The 16,409-nt window shown below is 38.5% G+C and overlaps 1 protein-coding gene across 1 annotated transcript in view; it reads right to left on the reverse strand.

Moving 5' to 3' along the window:
• Positions 1 to 16,409, reverse strand: part of LOC132560319 (calcium/calmodulin-dependent protein kinase type 1-like) — a 97,173-nt gene that overhangs the window by 49,151 nt on the left and 31,613 nt on the right. The window contains exon 2 of the mRNA XM_060224992.1: positions 10,030 to 10,161. Coding sequence (XP_060080975.1) covers positions 10,030 to 10,161 — 132 coding nt within the window. The remainder of the gene's footprint in view (positions 1 to 10,029; positions 10,162 to 16,409) is intronic.

Here is a 16,409-nt window from a genome sequence, read left to right on the forward strand (position 1 = left end):
TAAACACCTCTAAAATTCGAACTTGTCCAAGATGTTATGAAAATTTGATGCTTTACAAGAGTGTGAAGTTTGATAAGGATACCTGACAGAAAAGGAAACTATAGGCCTTTTTATCTAAATTTTTAGGTGGGTGATGGTGATCAGACAGGCAAACAGATAGAAAAGACCGACACTGATCGACAGAAAGAGAATTTAAGAATTTTTCCAGTAAATTGTGTTGTTGCTTTGAGATCTATATTGTAAGAATGAAAGAAAGGCAATAATTAGTTTGCCTGTTCAGAAAGCCATTGATTTCGACTTGGAGATGCCTGCGGGACAGTTTGTCCTTCTATTTCTTTTCCCTTCATCAAATGTTGTTATGTTGCTTCGATGGTAATTAAATAAAACCTTATCTAATTTTCGCCTCCAGTTTTGTACTTGCAGTATCTAAGACATCAAACCTGTCAGGAATTTCCTGGGCCTCTGGCTTTGCCGCGTCATCCAATGTTAAGTTTAGTGGGATCTATATTCTTTCCTTCATACAAACCAAAATAAAACCTACTGTTTGACTAGTATTACAAGAGAGTTATCCAATTTGGTTTCCATTGATAGGCTGGAAATTGTTTTACCTATGTCTATAAGTTGACAGTACTTTCAGCATGTTCTTGATAGTTAATAAGAAAGGCAATAATCTCCAACCCAATCTTCGGAAAAATTGTCGACGATGGTGTTGGTTTGATATCAGTCTACACTTTGAGCAATCATCTAGATGTGCTTAAATCTCCTTGGAGACAGTGTATATTCTGATCTACAATATACCAGACTAAATATCCATATTAAAATCATAGGAGACCAAATGGTTACTGAAATCATAAGGTCCCATGAGGGCTCTGAGATTTTGACCAATTCTCGGCTAACACATTTACGTAACATCTTCACCTATGAACTATAAATGTACAAAAGTCATTGATTGTGCAGAACTTCCGAGAAAACTAATGCATTTTTGACAATATACTGTAAATGGTTGAGGTGACCTTGAATTTTGTGCCTAAGATAAAATAAGGTCGATAAGGATGGGTGGGGAGTGGGTTGGGGAGGGGGGGGGGGGAGACAACTAACTTAACTTTCTACTGGAGGTAAATGGTTAAATACATGGTCCACTTACATGAAAGGTAACAGTAATAAGATGGTGACAATTTTATGGCATTAAAAATACCAGAACAGCTTATACCATTATGATATGAGCTGTCTGTAACATCACATGATTACTAATGATTAACATTGAGGTGTAGATGACATTGCTATCTATATGTTTGATCCATTACAAAGTGGTCCACCTCAAGTCATGGTGGACAACTTTCTATAAACATAGATTGAAAAGGCTATGTCTCTCTAACAACTCTTATAATTATCAAAGAATGGACAAGGCCATGAAATGACTTTCAATGTGTGTGACAGAGCAAAACAGTCTGTAAAATTCATGTTACCATAGAAATCAGATTTAATAACCTAACACGTGACAAACCTTGATTTGTTATTTGAATAAGTACATTTTCACTTGCATTAAATACAACATCTTTCCAGGAAAAAACTTCAATATATACAACAGTACAATGTATAAAAACATTTGTAAAGGACAGCGGAGGTCAGTTTTACAGGAAATGTCATGACCGTTGGCATTTGTTACAGAGCCTTCATGTTTTTCTGCCCACACAGATGTATCCTGAGAAAACACCTTCATGTTGTCATGGACAGCTATCATAGCATTGTGTTGTTACATCCTTCCTGTATGTACTACCTGGGTATATTGTAATGATACTGTAATTACAACAACCACATGATGAAGTCAAAATAAGACATTTATGGAAATAAGACAATGAGAAATCCTACCTTCTCAATATTTGATGTACAGATTTGTTAGTTTCTAAGGAAAATTCTTAATCAAATTTTATATCATTTTTGATAAAGGATTGAAGTAAATGTAAGTATTAAATTGTACAACATGCATAATGCTATTACAAATGTAAAAAAAAATATAAATTCTTATACAACTGAGAGTTGTTTATTCTAAAATACTTGAACGATGCTTTATAAAAATTCAACCAGTATTCCATAGATTGTGAGGCATGGTTTCTCTCAACTTAATGATTTAAATGGTTATACATGAAAAATCTCAATTTTATTTCAGTAATACAACCCATAACTTCAGCATGTGAATTTGTCTTACAGAAGTGGATGCTTGGAAATCCTGTACGATGAGGCCAAGAAAACATGAATACCTACTCAAGAAACCGGAGAAGGAAGACTCCAATGAACCTCAAAGATTAATAGGTAGACTGCTCTCCTAGGAAAACAAGGAAACAACCCAGAGAGATGCTGGCCAACATACATAAAACACACAGACAACCCGACTTCGGAGACAAAGCAAGAGACTGAGCCACCACCAACGGTCTCAAAGAGTAACCACCATCCATAAGTAGCCATGGACCTAAGGTAACAATATGTAAAGGAGGTCTGACCTTGCCCAGAGGCATGACCTCCGTGTAAAGAGGAGTCACTGAGTAAGACCTAGGATACAGCCAAGGCCCTGAGCGCAGGAGTTCTAACCCTATAACAAGTGGTCTACAGGCCTTAATGGTAATACGTCTACAAAAACTTTCAGCAAGGAGAAGGGTTATTTTTCAGCTTTGGAACTGAAGAAGAAGTTTAAGATATATAGATTGTTGTGTTCCTATCCCTTCACTATCATCCTTACGATAGATGTTTTCCTGTGCCCTGTAGCATCATTCTTAAGGTTGTTGTGTTCCTATCCCTTCACTATCATCCTTACGATAGTTAATTTCCTGTGCCCTGTAGCATCATTCTAAAGGTTGTTGTGTTCCTATCCCTTCACTATTATCCTTAAAAATTGTTGAGTTCATATCCCTTCTCTATCAGCCTTGAGATTGTTATGTTCCTATCCCCTTCTCTATCAGCCTTGAGATTGTTATGTTCCTATCCCCTTCACCATCAGCCTTGAAGCTCATTATTGCCGGCTCTTATGCTGGGGTCTAAAATTGCTGCATCCCTAAAACCTTTACCATCATCCTTGAAGCCCATGATTGTTATTTCCCAATTAAGCTAGGAATATCTTTCCAACAAGTCAGGAAGCCTGATGTTGTTTTCTTCATTACTGTTGCCAAAACTAAGCTTATTAACACGCTGAAGGGCAATAGAACTGTTGACTTCTAATTAGCTTTGCCCTTCTAAGATCCTGTGACATGGACAAATGTCACCATAATTTGTCGGGGCCTTTGATAATGGATCAGGAAACGAACATAAAAATTGCACCGGTAGAATACAGACACATAGGGCTACATCATTAGGAAATGAAATGTTTCTACACCCTACTCCTGCAACGAGAAAGTTGTCCATATTTCCAAATCTCAAAATCTTTCCCATTTGATGGTATGATTACGAATATTTTACAATCCTTAAAACATGTGCTAATTAATACAAATCCAGTCTTTCTTGAATACTTCTTCATATATATGATTATTAAATCAACGACGATCAAAATACCACATGCTTCTGTGAACATACTTGAATTGGCACAATGAAATTTAATGCATTAACACTTTTGGCAAAGAGGTATGGCGTGTAACCGCCTGATACAACCTAAATGTGACCAACAATAAAATGAAACAATGAAATTCCTATTTCGATGAATGTGGATGGGTAATCTCAAGCTACATCCAAATACCTATTAGAAAAAATATCATGGACATGTGTAAAGTGTTTTTTTACAGACCATCAAAGTTGCTACCTGAAACAATATGCACTAAAACATGAGGGTTTCTCCAGCTTCAAGTTCAATTTTGGCGCAATGCACACACACGTACCAACATTTAGGCAACTGAACCAACTGATCAGATGTAACGTTAATCCTATCCTTGGGGGGGATAGGGGGGGATGGGGGGGATGGGGGGGTGGTGGGAGGTGTCACACATTCGATCTCAGCTACTGACATCATGATATTATTATTTTTTGTCTGTTTTAAGTATACATCTTTAATAAACTGATTGTAGTGGCCAGTGTCCCTTAACTTAATTATTCATATTCATAGTAGCAATTGCTGGACAAAATATCTTTGGTGATAATGAATGTAGACGATGAGTTACATGATATTGCTATTTCGGAAAATTTTCTTCAGGTTGGTAATATCAGTAGGATAGACGCTTTTATAACACAACCAAATGAGAAATTGAATGTGACATTACGATGACTACAAGGTCACCTTCATCTTATAACATAACCAAACGAGAAATTGAATGTGACATTACAATGACTACATGATCACCTTCATCTTGTAACCCAACCAGAAGAGAATTTGAGTGTGATGTGATGATGACTACACAGTCACCTTCATCAGATAAATGGCCAGTGTGGAGCGTACTAGCACTGACCTATGTAGTGGACAAGATGGTAAGGAATCCACCAGTTTTGTTGGCTGTACTTTCAGACTTTTGGGTCATATCATCTCTCTATACTACACAATGAATTACGTTATCGAGGATGTCCGAAACCCAACCTGATCAAATTTTTTTCTTTAGCTGAACTCTAAATATTTCCCTATTAAGCTCTGCACTGTCTTATCTGTTGATAAGAAAGCTTGGACTTTCATTTTCTCTTCATCCATTGATGCCAACCAAATCTTATTCAAATATCATTACCTAAGAAGGCTTTGTTTGGTTGGTGGGTTTCTTTTTAAACAGCCAGGGTCATTCTACAGCAGAATCTCGTTGTAGTAGCTGGTGGCTACCCCAATAAACAACATACTGGAGGACTGTTGCACGACATCTAGAGCAATTTAGGTAGTGTCTCACCAAAGGACACAACCAAAAACACAAGGTAGAAAGTGTTGAAGTTTGCACCTCTGATCTTCACCTGAAATGATATAAGCCATCTCTCTCTCTCCGACTGAACTATCATGACCCCTACACTGAAGGATGAATTACCTTTATTTCCTTTGCTGAGTCCTTCCCACCTTTCATTCCTATGATCTAGATCCTTTATTTCTAAACAAAACTAAGACCATTTCATTCTATTGATGCTTTATCTCAGTTTGTCAGAATTCCTTTCTAATCAGAAAAAAGAGTTTCTAAATCTCCACCTTTATTTCTTAGTACTTCCAACCTGCTAAACCTTGATGGACTAGATCTCCAAATCAAATGGAATCAAGTCCTCATTCATTCAAGGATATTCTAGACAAATATTTTGTTAAATACATTCAAGGATGGACAGAAGAATGATGATGGGTACTGTACCACTGTATATCTCAATGGGCCTTTGGACAGATCATTCAACATAAACCAGAAGCAGTATTTGCCTGCCAGACTAATTTTGTCTTCAATGTACAATGAGATTCAACCCTTTTCAATGTAAAGGATGAAATTGATGGAATTTTTAGATATTTTTGATATGCTCTTAAAGGCTGAAAAAAAGGAAATGAAAAAACCCCTCTATACACACTGACTGAACCAGACAACATTAATTTTCCAGCTGCCGGAATCAATTATTTGGAAACTATCCTTAAGCAAATTTTTCAATTAAACAACAGCTGATAGGGAGGAATGAGATAACAAATCTCATCCACAGGTGTGAGATAAAAAAGCTCATCCACAGGTGTGAGATAACAAAGCCCATCCACAGGTGTGAGATAACAAAGCTCATCCACAGGAATGAGATAACAAAGCTCATCCACAGGAATGAGTTAACAATGCTCTTCCACATGTGTGAGATAACAAAGCTCATCCACAGGTGTGAGATAACAAAGCCCATCCACAGGTGTGAGATAAAAAAGCTCATCCACAGGTGTGAGATTTAACAAAGCTCATCCACAGGAATGAGTCAACAAAGCTCATCCACAGGTGTGAGATAACAAAGCTCATCCACATGTGTGAGATAACAAAGCTCATCCACAGGTGTGAGATAACAAAGCCCATCCACAGGTGTGAGATAAAAAAACTCATCCACAGGTGTGAGATAACAAAGCCCATCCACAGGAATGAGTTAACAATGCTCTTCCACAGGTGTGAGATTTCACAAAGCTCATCCACAGGTGTGAGATAACAAAGCTCATCCACAGGTGTGAAATAACAAAGCTCATCCACAGGAATGAGTTAACAAAGCTCATCCACATGTGTGAGATAACAAAGCTCATCCACAGGTGTGAGATAACAAAGCCCATCCACAGGTGTGAGATAAAAAAGCTCATCCACAGGTGTGAGATAACAAAGCCCATCCACAGGAATGAGTTAACAATGCTCTTCCACAGGTGTGAGATTTCACAAAGCTCATCCACAGGTGTGAGATAACAAAGCTCATCCACAGGAGTGAGATAACAAAGCTCATCCACAGGTGTGAAATAACAAAGCTCATCCACAGGAATGAGTTAACAAAGCTCATCCACAGGTGTGAGATAACAAAGCTCATCCACAGGTGTGAGATAAAAAAGCTCATCCACAGGAATAAGATAACAAAGCTCATACACAGGAATGAGATAGCAAACCTGATACACAGGAATGAGATAACAAATTTCACACACAGGAGTGAGATAACAAAGCTCATCCACAGGTGTGTGATAACAAAGCTCATCCACAGGTGTGTGATAACAAACCTCATCCACGGGAATGGATAACAAACCTCATCCACAGGTGTGAGATAAGAATGCTTATACACAGGAGTGAGTTAACAAAGCTCATCCACAGGTGTGTGATAACAAAGCCCATCCACAGGTGTGTGATAACAAAGCTCATCCACAGGTGTGTGATAACAAAGCTCATCCACAGGAATGGATAACAAAGCTCATCCACAGGAATGAGATAACAAAGCTGATACACAGGAATGAGATAAGAAAGCTCATACACAGGAATGAGATAACAAAGCTCCTCCACAGGTGTGTGATAACAAAGCTCATCCACAGGTGTGTGATAACAAAGCTCATCCACAGGAATGGATAACAAAGCTCATCCACAGGTGTGAGATAACAAAGCTCATCCACAGGTGTGGATAACAAAGCTCATCCACAGGAATGGATAACAAAGCTCATCCACAGGAAATTTCATACACAGGTGTGAGATAACAAAGCTGATACACAGGAATGAGATAAGAAAGCTCATACACAGGAATGAGATAACAAAGCTCCTCCACAGGTGTGTGATAACAAAGCTCATCCACAGGTGTGTGATAACAAAGCTCATCCACAGGTGTGAGATAACAAAGTTCACACAAAGAGGTGAGATAAACAAAACTCATCCACAGGAATGAGATAACAAAGCTCATACACAGGTGTGAGATAAAAAAGCTGATACACAGGTGTGAGATAAAAAAGCTCATCCACAGGAATGAGATAACAAAGCTGATACACAGGTGTGAGATAACAAAGTTCACACAAAGAGGTGAGATAACAAAACTCATCCACAGGAATGAGATAACAAAGCTCATACACAGGTGTGAGATAAAAAAGCTGATACACAGGTGTGAGATAAAAAAGCTCATCCACAGGAATGAGATAACAAAGCTGATACACAGGTGTGAGATAACAAAGTTCACACAAAGAGGTGAGATAACAAAACTCATCCACAGGAATGAGATAACAAAGCTCATACACAGGTGTGAGATAAAAAAGCTGATACACAGGTGTGAGATAAAAAAGCTCATCCACAGGAATGAGATAACAAAGCTGCGCACAGATGTGAGATAACAAAGTATAGAACATTTTTACTCTACAATTCCAATGGGACAGGATCCCAGCAATCATACCTGAGTAGATTTCTAGTCCACATCAAACCACAGGGACCTGAGGTCAGTACTGAAACCTGAGTAGATTTCTAGTCCATATCAAACCACAGGGACCTGAGGTCAGTAATCAAACCTTAATAGATTTCTAGTCCACATCAAACCACAGGGACCTGAGGTCAGTAATCAAACCTTAATAGATTTCTAGTCCACATCAAACCACAGGGACCTGAGGTCAGTAATCAAACCTTAATAGATCTCTAGCCCATATTAACCATACATAATCACAAGGTCTTACATCCTTTGACTTGAATAAAAGCTTGCATTTAATTAGATTTAACATTTCTACCTCGTTATTCTTTATATCTGAATATTCTTAAAGTTAACTCATGTTGTGATATTTTCTCAAGGCTTATGTTATCCTATAACATCTAAAATATCTTTTTGAAGAGGATGACTGTCTGGCAGATAAGATTAAATAACATAACAAGCTATCTGTACAGTACAATTTGTATAATTAAGTTTTGAAGGAAAATATAAAATTGAAAATGTCCTCAAATAAAATTCCTGAAATAATTATGTACACATAAACAACTAAAAGGAAATAAACGGTAAAAAACACAGTGCACAAAAAGATCTGGATCAGGTCATTGATTAATGCTATATATATAGCTACGGAAAGACACCAACAACAGAGATACCACAACATGTTTGGAAGCCGAGTTTTATGTTTGTCATTAGGACTAAGCCATTGTGGCCCATTAATTCATAAGCTGGGCTAATCCAGTGGTGACAGTCCACCAAGCGCTGTATCAAACTGGGGTCATTTTTTCTTGTGTACAACAAGCAACACTGACGGTCCTATCTCGAGGCCTATCTCAGACACGCTACATAACAGTCCTAATCAATATCAATTATTTAGCTCCGTCTCTGATCCTCCCATCTTCATAGCTCTTTTGGTGCCATCCAATTTCCCCGGAATTCTCTCCACAAAATGGAAACAGTAAATTTCTCATCCAATTATTTTCTAAATCAAAGATTCCTTTCTTAATTGTGGTTTTACAAATTCTTCATTTTTTAAACAATCAAGAATAATGCAAAATTGAAGTTCCGACAATTTCTTTATAATTTTTTTGACAGTATCTTTTTTATTTCTCATTTCTTCCAAAGAGGCAAATAAACAGCAATTACACATGATTGAACCTCAAGATTTTTTTTATCAAAATTTCATTAAAATTCAAAGTGATTTAAGACAACCATTTTCAATTGAGATATCAAGATCTTAAAGAGAGCCCCAAGAAGACTTAAGTATTTCTTCTGATACAAATGAATTTCCTCTTGATAAATATCTGAAAGCTACAATTCAGCCGACTACTTCTGTGATGTTAGGACTTCTGGCTATATGGTTTTTTTTTCAGGAATAGATTTAATGACTTAAAAGTGGCTAAAGAACATATCGCATCACCTTTTTTAGCACTCCATGCACTCTATAGTTGGTAATATTCACAAGGAATTTAATTTCACTGTTTTTGCAGTGAATAAAGGCAGCACGAAATTAAATATCAATAGAATATTTCTATAGTAAATAGAAACTAAGCTATTCCTTAGTAAAGGTACACCAGTTAATTGACTTTCGCAAAATCTAATACTTGTAAAAATGTCCAAACCGGAATGAAGATGAAATATTAGCCCCATCAAATCAAACAACTGTGCAGTATATCAGTAAGCATTTGGTTGAATCATCTTTACAAGGCAATAAGCTAACATATATCTTACATTTTCCTTTTGAAATACAAACAATTACTAGGTCATAATCCTATAGAGTAATATCGTAAATTTGCGTGTATAGTGTGCACTTTCTTGGGCAAAACTGTAGTGTCAAAATGGGGTTGTGTATCATACGCAGGAACATGCCTTTTCTAGATGTTATCATTCTCGAGTTCTCTGTCCACCATATTGGATTACATCCCTTCACATAACGGGAAGCATTTGACCATTTTTGTTTTGTTTTTTGTTCTTTTTTGTTTTTGTACACCAAAACATGAATTTTCTCTCTATTTGCGAAAAGGGGGAAAAAGGCAAAAGCTGAGTTTGGCGAAAGTTTGCCAACATACAGTTGTTAAACAGGTGGCTGTGTTTAAGTCCAAAAGAAATTAAAATGTTTTCTTATCACATCACCTGTAAACTGAATTACACCTGAAATTCAAAGAAGCAAAAACTATGTTTGAACTTAAAGCAAAAAAAAACGATGTATGTGATTTAAAAATCTACCTGCGTAGGACATCTACTTCATTCTCCAGGGACGATTCTTTGTCTCTAAGGAATCGTTTATCGATATTTTTAATTGCTACCAGTTTCGATTCCCATGTGTCCTGAGCGAGGGAAACTTCAGAGAAAGCACCCCTGGAATGAAAACAAAGAGAAAATACTGTGAACATTTGTATGACATTAAGATTACTGAGGATTAGGGTAAAGTTTGAAGACCTGCCTTTCTGAAACCAAATGTAACAATAGTAATATACAAAAACTACCTCAAAGGTGAGACTGGACAATATATGTTGGTATATCATTGTGGTCTGCTATTTCATATACAGGTGCTTATTGTAATACGTTGGTTAAAATATGATGGTTTGATAGCGTTATTATGAAATTAAAGTAATAATGAATCAAAATTAAATGTAGCAGAGAAAAGAATGCTTTAAAAAAAACATACATCAATAATTGGGTTTCCTTAGCCAAGCCTCCATTCAATGTTTATGAAATGTGAAACTCTAAAATTTCAATAATGAAGGTCAATTATTTTAACCATGCAGGTGATTAAAGAAGTGTTACACGAGTATTTAAGGCCTTTATTTACCATCTGTTGATTTTTCTGGATTATATTTACAAAACGTTAAATGTAAACTACTACCTTCAACAATGCTAACGGTCATTATCAAATTGACCAACCAAACATCACACATACTATTCCAATTTGTCAAGGACCAGCTAAGTCAACACTCTACACAAAAGTCTCTACAATTTTCTGATTGTACTTCTGCAAATCAATAAACGATTAGAAAGGTTAAATACCTAAAATTGATCTGTTTAACACAAAACCTTTCCGAGGAAACTCCTGTTATAATCAATTTGTCCCTATAGTCAGACAGATGAAACGTTCCTATACAAAGCTGTCGCAATTGTAATTCGATCATTTCAATACCCAGCAAAACTTATATGCACACAAACAAGAAAATGTCTATGACATGAATACCCTCACTTTCATTTCACTGATTCTGAATGGCAGAGGATGGGATGGGGATGGGATGGACTAGACAGGATGGTACGAGACAAACATGTTCAAGAGTAACACTTTATGCTCCACAAGTCTATATAATGACTAAGACATATACATTTAAGCATACCACAATAATGAAGCACAGCTTGAAAGAAAATAATACCAGTTGATGAATAGGCACCAATGAGAGTTAAGTCGCAAATAGTAAGACGCAGACATAAAAAAAACCCTTACAAATTTCATGTTTCAGGACAGGAAAGGATGCTGCACAACCTGACTAGACGGACACAGGGAATGGGTTAAGATATTGGTAAAAATTGCAGTCTTAGGAAGCTGCAAAATAGTCTCAAATGTTCATGGGAAGTATCATTCAATGATGGACCAGCATGGATAGCTTCAGGTCCTTATGGTAACTTTGTTTTTGTCACCAACAAAATTCCAGCCAGTTTTTTTCAATAGCCCATAATGCCAGCCTTACGAAAAAATTAATTACTTTTGAATATTTTCATATATTGTAAACAAACTTATTTCAGCGCAATCAAATTTTAACACATTATCATTCTTGGCAAATTAGTGTAATGATGACTTTATGCATCTATAGTAATAGCTTTCAAACATACAAAAACTGTAATTAGCGCAATCATTAGCACAATAGCATTAGTGTTCCAATAAGATAACCCCTTAAGGATGTCTATATAAGTATCTACACTGGATATTAGGATTTCTTCTTCAGACTGGACTTACTGCAGCCATATCAGATTGTGTGAATGAATAAAAGTTGATACATGTACTCCGAGAGATCAAGAAAAGTTGTACAAGTTGAACACATGCCAGAAGAAAAATCTCCAGTGTCTGTCAGCACTTTGATGTTATCACTGCTATAAAGACCTCGTAAAACTAATACACAATGTAAGAGCAAATAAATCTAACCTAACTCATCAGTATTGAGAAGATAATTAAATTCCAGCCATTCTACCTTGAAGCAATCAATGCCCACCTCCCATTATCAATTATTAAGATCTTTAAGCAGTTACTGATACTGTCAAGGCCTTTATATTGTCCTAGTAGCTAACTGTGATAGTCACATCACACTACTAGTACTGGATCATCCTTACAGTTTCCTGATGGCTTTGATTTTATATTTGTCTTTAAGCCCTTTTTTATCTTTCTTCCACAATTACTGTCTGTTTAAATAAGACTTTTTTCTCTTATACTTAAAGAAACATGCTTCCCCAGTGTTAATCAGTCTCCAGTTTCCAAGAATTGTGTGGTTTATTTCAAACGGTTACAATTCTAGAATTCTCTTGTCATCTGTAATATTTTTATTTTATTTTCATAAAACTGATGCTCTACAAACTGAGCCAGCTGGCCACTTGAAGTAATGAATCTGGCTATTGTTTGCTATACTTTAACCTTAATCCTTTCTCAACAAAATGCTACCAAAACAAATTTGCTCTCTACAAAAGGCTAACATACTACTACAAATGTAGTTAGTATTAACAGCTGAACCTTGTTTAGATAAATACCCAGGCAGCTCTGTTGTCACACTATCCAGTCACCACCAATCTGTTGTCCTACCATCCAGTCACCATCAATCTGTTGTTTCACTATCCAGTCACCATCAATCTGTTGTCTCACCATCCAGTCACCATCAATCTGTGGTCTCACTATCCAGTCACCATCAATCTGTTGTCTCACTATCCAGTCACCATCAATCTGTTGTCACACTATCCAGTCACCACCAATCTGTTGTCCTACCATCCAGTCACCATCAATCTGTTGTTTCACTATCCAGTCACCATCAATCTGTTGTTTCACTATCCAGTCACCATCAATCTGTTGTTTCACTATCCAGTCACCATCAATCTGTGGTCTCACTATCCAGTCACCATCAATCTGTTGTTTCACTATCCAGTCACCATCAATCTGTTGTCTCACTATCCAGTCACCATCAATCTGTTGTCCTACCATCCAGTCACCATCAATCTGTTGTCCTACCATCCAGTCACCATCAATCTGTTGTCCTACCATCCAGTCACCACCAATCTGTGGTCTCACTATCCAGTCACCACCAATCTGTTGTCTCACTATCCAGTCACCATCAATCTGTTGTCTCACTATCCAGTCACCATCAATCTGTTGTCCTACCATCCAGTCACCACCAATCTGTTGTCCTACCGTTCAGTCACCATCAATCTGTTGTCCTACCATCCAGTCACCATCAATCTGTTGTCACACTATCCAGTCACCATCAATCTGTTGTCTCACTATCCAGTCACCATCAATCTGTTGTCTCACTATCCAGTCACCATCAATCTGTTGTCTCACTATCCAGTCACCATCAATCTGTTGTTTCACTATCTAGTCACCATCAATCTGTTGTCCTACCATCCAGTCACCACCAATCTGTGGTCTCACTATCCAGTCACCATCAATCTGTTGTCTCACCATCCAGTCACCATCAATCTGTTGTCTCACTATCCAGTCACCATCAATCTGTTGTCCTACCATCCAGTCACCATCAATCTGTTGTCCTACCATCCAGTCACCATCAATCTGTTGTCCTACCATCCAGTCACCATCAATCTGTTGTCACACTATCCAGTCACCATCAATCTGTTGTCTCACCATCCAGTCACCATCAATCTGTTGTCCTACCATCCAGTCACCATCAATCTGTTGTCTCACTATCTAGTCACCATCAATCTGTTGTCCTACCATCCAGTCACCACCAATCTGTGGTCTCACTATCCAGTCACCATCAATCTGTTGTCTCACCATCCAGTCACCATCAATCTGTTGTCCTACCATCCAGTCACCATCAATCTGTTGTCTCACTATCTAGTCACCATCAATCTGTTGTCCTACCATCCAGTCACCACCAATCTGTGGTCTCACTATCCAGTCACCATCAATCTGTTGTCTCACTATCCAGTCACCATCAATCTGTTGTCTCACTATCCAGTCACCATCAATCTGTTGTCCTACCGTTCAGTCACCATCAATCTGTTGTCTCACTATCTAGTCACCATCAATCTGTTGTCCTACCATCCAGTCACCACCAATCTGTGGTCTCACTATCCAGTCACCATCAATCTGTTGTCTCACCATCCAGTCACCATCAATCTGTTGTCCTACCATCCAGTCACCATCAATCTGTTGTCCTACCGTTCAGTCACTATCAATCTGTTGTCCTACCATCCAGTCACCATCAATCTGTTGTCACACTATCCAGTCACCATCAATCTGTTGTCTCACTATCCAGTCACCATCAATCTGTTGTCTCACTATCCAGTCACCATCAATCTGTTGTCTCACTATCCAGTCACCATCAATCTGTTGTCTCACTATCCAGTCACCATCAATCTGTTGTCTCACTATCCAGTCACCATCAATCTGTTGTTTCACTATCCAGTCACCATCAATCTGTGGTCTCACTATCCAGTCACCATCAATCTGTAGTCTCACTATCCAGTCACCATCAATCTGTTGTCACACTATCCAGTCACCATCAATCTGTTGTCACACCATCCAGTCACCATCAATCTGTGGTCTCACTATCCAGTCACCATCAATCTGTTGTCCTACCATCCAGTCACCACCAATCTGTGGTCTCACTATCCAGTCACCATCAATCTGTTGTCTCACTATCCAGTCACCATCAATCTGTTGTCTCACTATCCAGTCACCATCAATCTGTTGTCTCACTATCCAGTCACCATCAATCTGTTGTCTCACTATCTAGTCACCATCAATCTGTTGTCCTACCATCCAGTCACCACCAATCTGTGGTCTCACTATCCAGTCACCATCAATCTGTTGTCTCACTATCCAGTCACCATCAATCTGTTGTCTCACTATCCAGTCACCATCAATCTGTTGTCTCACTATCCAGTCACCATCAATCTGTGGTCTCACTATCCAGTCACCACCAATCTGTTGTCCTACCATCCAGTCACCACCAATCTGTTGTCCTACCGTTCAGTCACCATCAATCTGTTGTCACACTATCCAGTCACCATCAATCTGTTGTCTCACTATCCAGTCACCATCAATCTGTTGTCCTACCATCCAGTCACCATCAATCTGTTGTCACACTATCCAGTCACCATCAATCTGTTGTCTCACTATCCAGTCACCATCAATCTGTTGTCCTACTGTTCAGTCACCATCAATCTGTTGTCACACTATCCAGTCACCATCAATCTGTTGTCCTACCATCCAGTCACCACCAATCTGTTGTCCTACCATCCAGTCACCATCAATCTGTTGTCACACTATCCAGTCACCATCAATCTGTTGTCTCACTATCCAGTCACCATCAATCTGTTGTCCTACCATCCAGTCACCATCAATCTGTTGTCCTACCATCCAGTCACCATCAATCTGTTGTCCTACCATCCAGTCACCACCAATCTGTGGTCTCACTATCCAGTCACCACCAATCTGTTGTCTCACTATCCAGTCACCATCAATCTGTTGTCTCACTATCCAGTCACCATCAATCTGTTGTCCTACCATCCAGTCACCACCAATCTGTTGTCCTACCGTTCAGTCACCATCAATCTGTTGTCCTACCATCCAGTCACCATCAATCTGTTGTCACACTATCCAGTCACCATCAATCTGTTGTCTCACTATCCAGTCACCATCAATCTGTTGTCTCACTATCCAGTCACCATCAATCTGTTGTCTCACTATCCAGTCACCATCAATCTGTTGTCCTACCATCCAGTCACCATCAATCTGTTGTCCTACCATCCAGTCACCATCAATCTGTTGTCCTACCATCCAGTCACCACCAATCTGTGGTCTCACTATCCAGTCACCATCAATCTGTTGTCCTACCATCCAGTCACCACCAATCTGTGGTCTCACTATCCAGTCACCATCAATCTGTTGTCCTACCATCCAGTCACCATCAATCTGTTGTCCTACCATCCAGTCACCATCAATCTGTTGTCCTACCATCCAGTCACCACCAATCTGTGGTCTCACTATCCAGTCACCATCAATCTGTTGTCTCACTATCCAGTCACCATCAATCTGTTGTCTCACTATCCAGTCACCATCAATCTGTTGTCTCACTATCCAGTCACCATCAATCTGTTGTCTCACTATCCAGTCACCATCAATCTGTTGTCCTACCATCCAGTCACCATCAATCTGTTGTCCTACCATCCAGTCACCATCAATCTGTTGTCCTACCATCCAGTCACCACCAATCTGTGGTCTCACTATCCAGTCACCATCAATCTGTTGTCTCACTATCCAGTCACCATCAATCTGTTGTCTCACTATCCAGTCACCATCAATCTGTTGTCTCACTATCCAGTCACCATCAATCTGTTGTCTCACTATCCAGTCACCATCA

This window comes from Ylistrum balloti, unplaced genomic scaffold (assembly GCF_031769215.1).
Source record: "Ylistrum balloti isolate Yb309-2 unplaced genomic scaffold, AGI_CSIRO_Ybal_v1 Utg371048, whole genome shotgun sequence".
Lineage (NCBI taxonomy): Eukaryota > Metazoa > Mollusca > Bivalvia > Pectinida > Pectinidae > Ylistrum > Ylistrum balloti.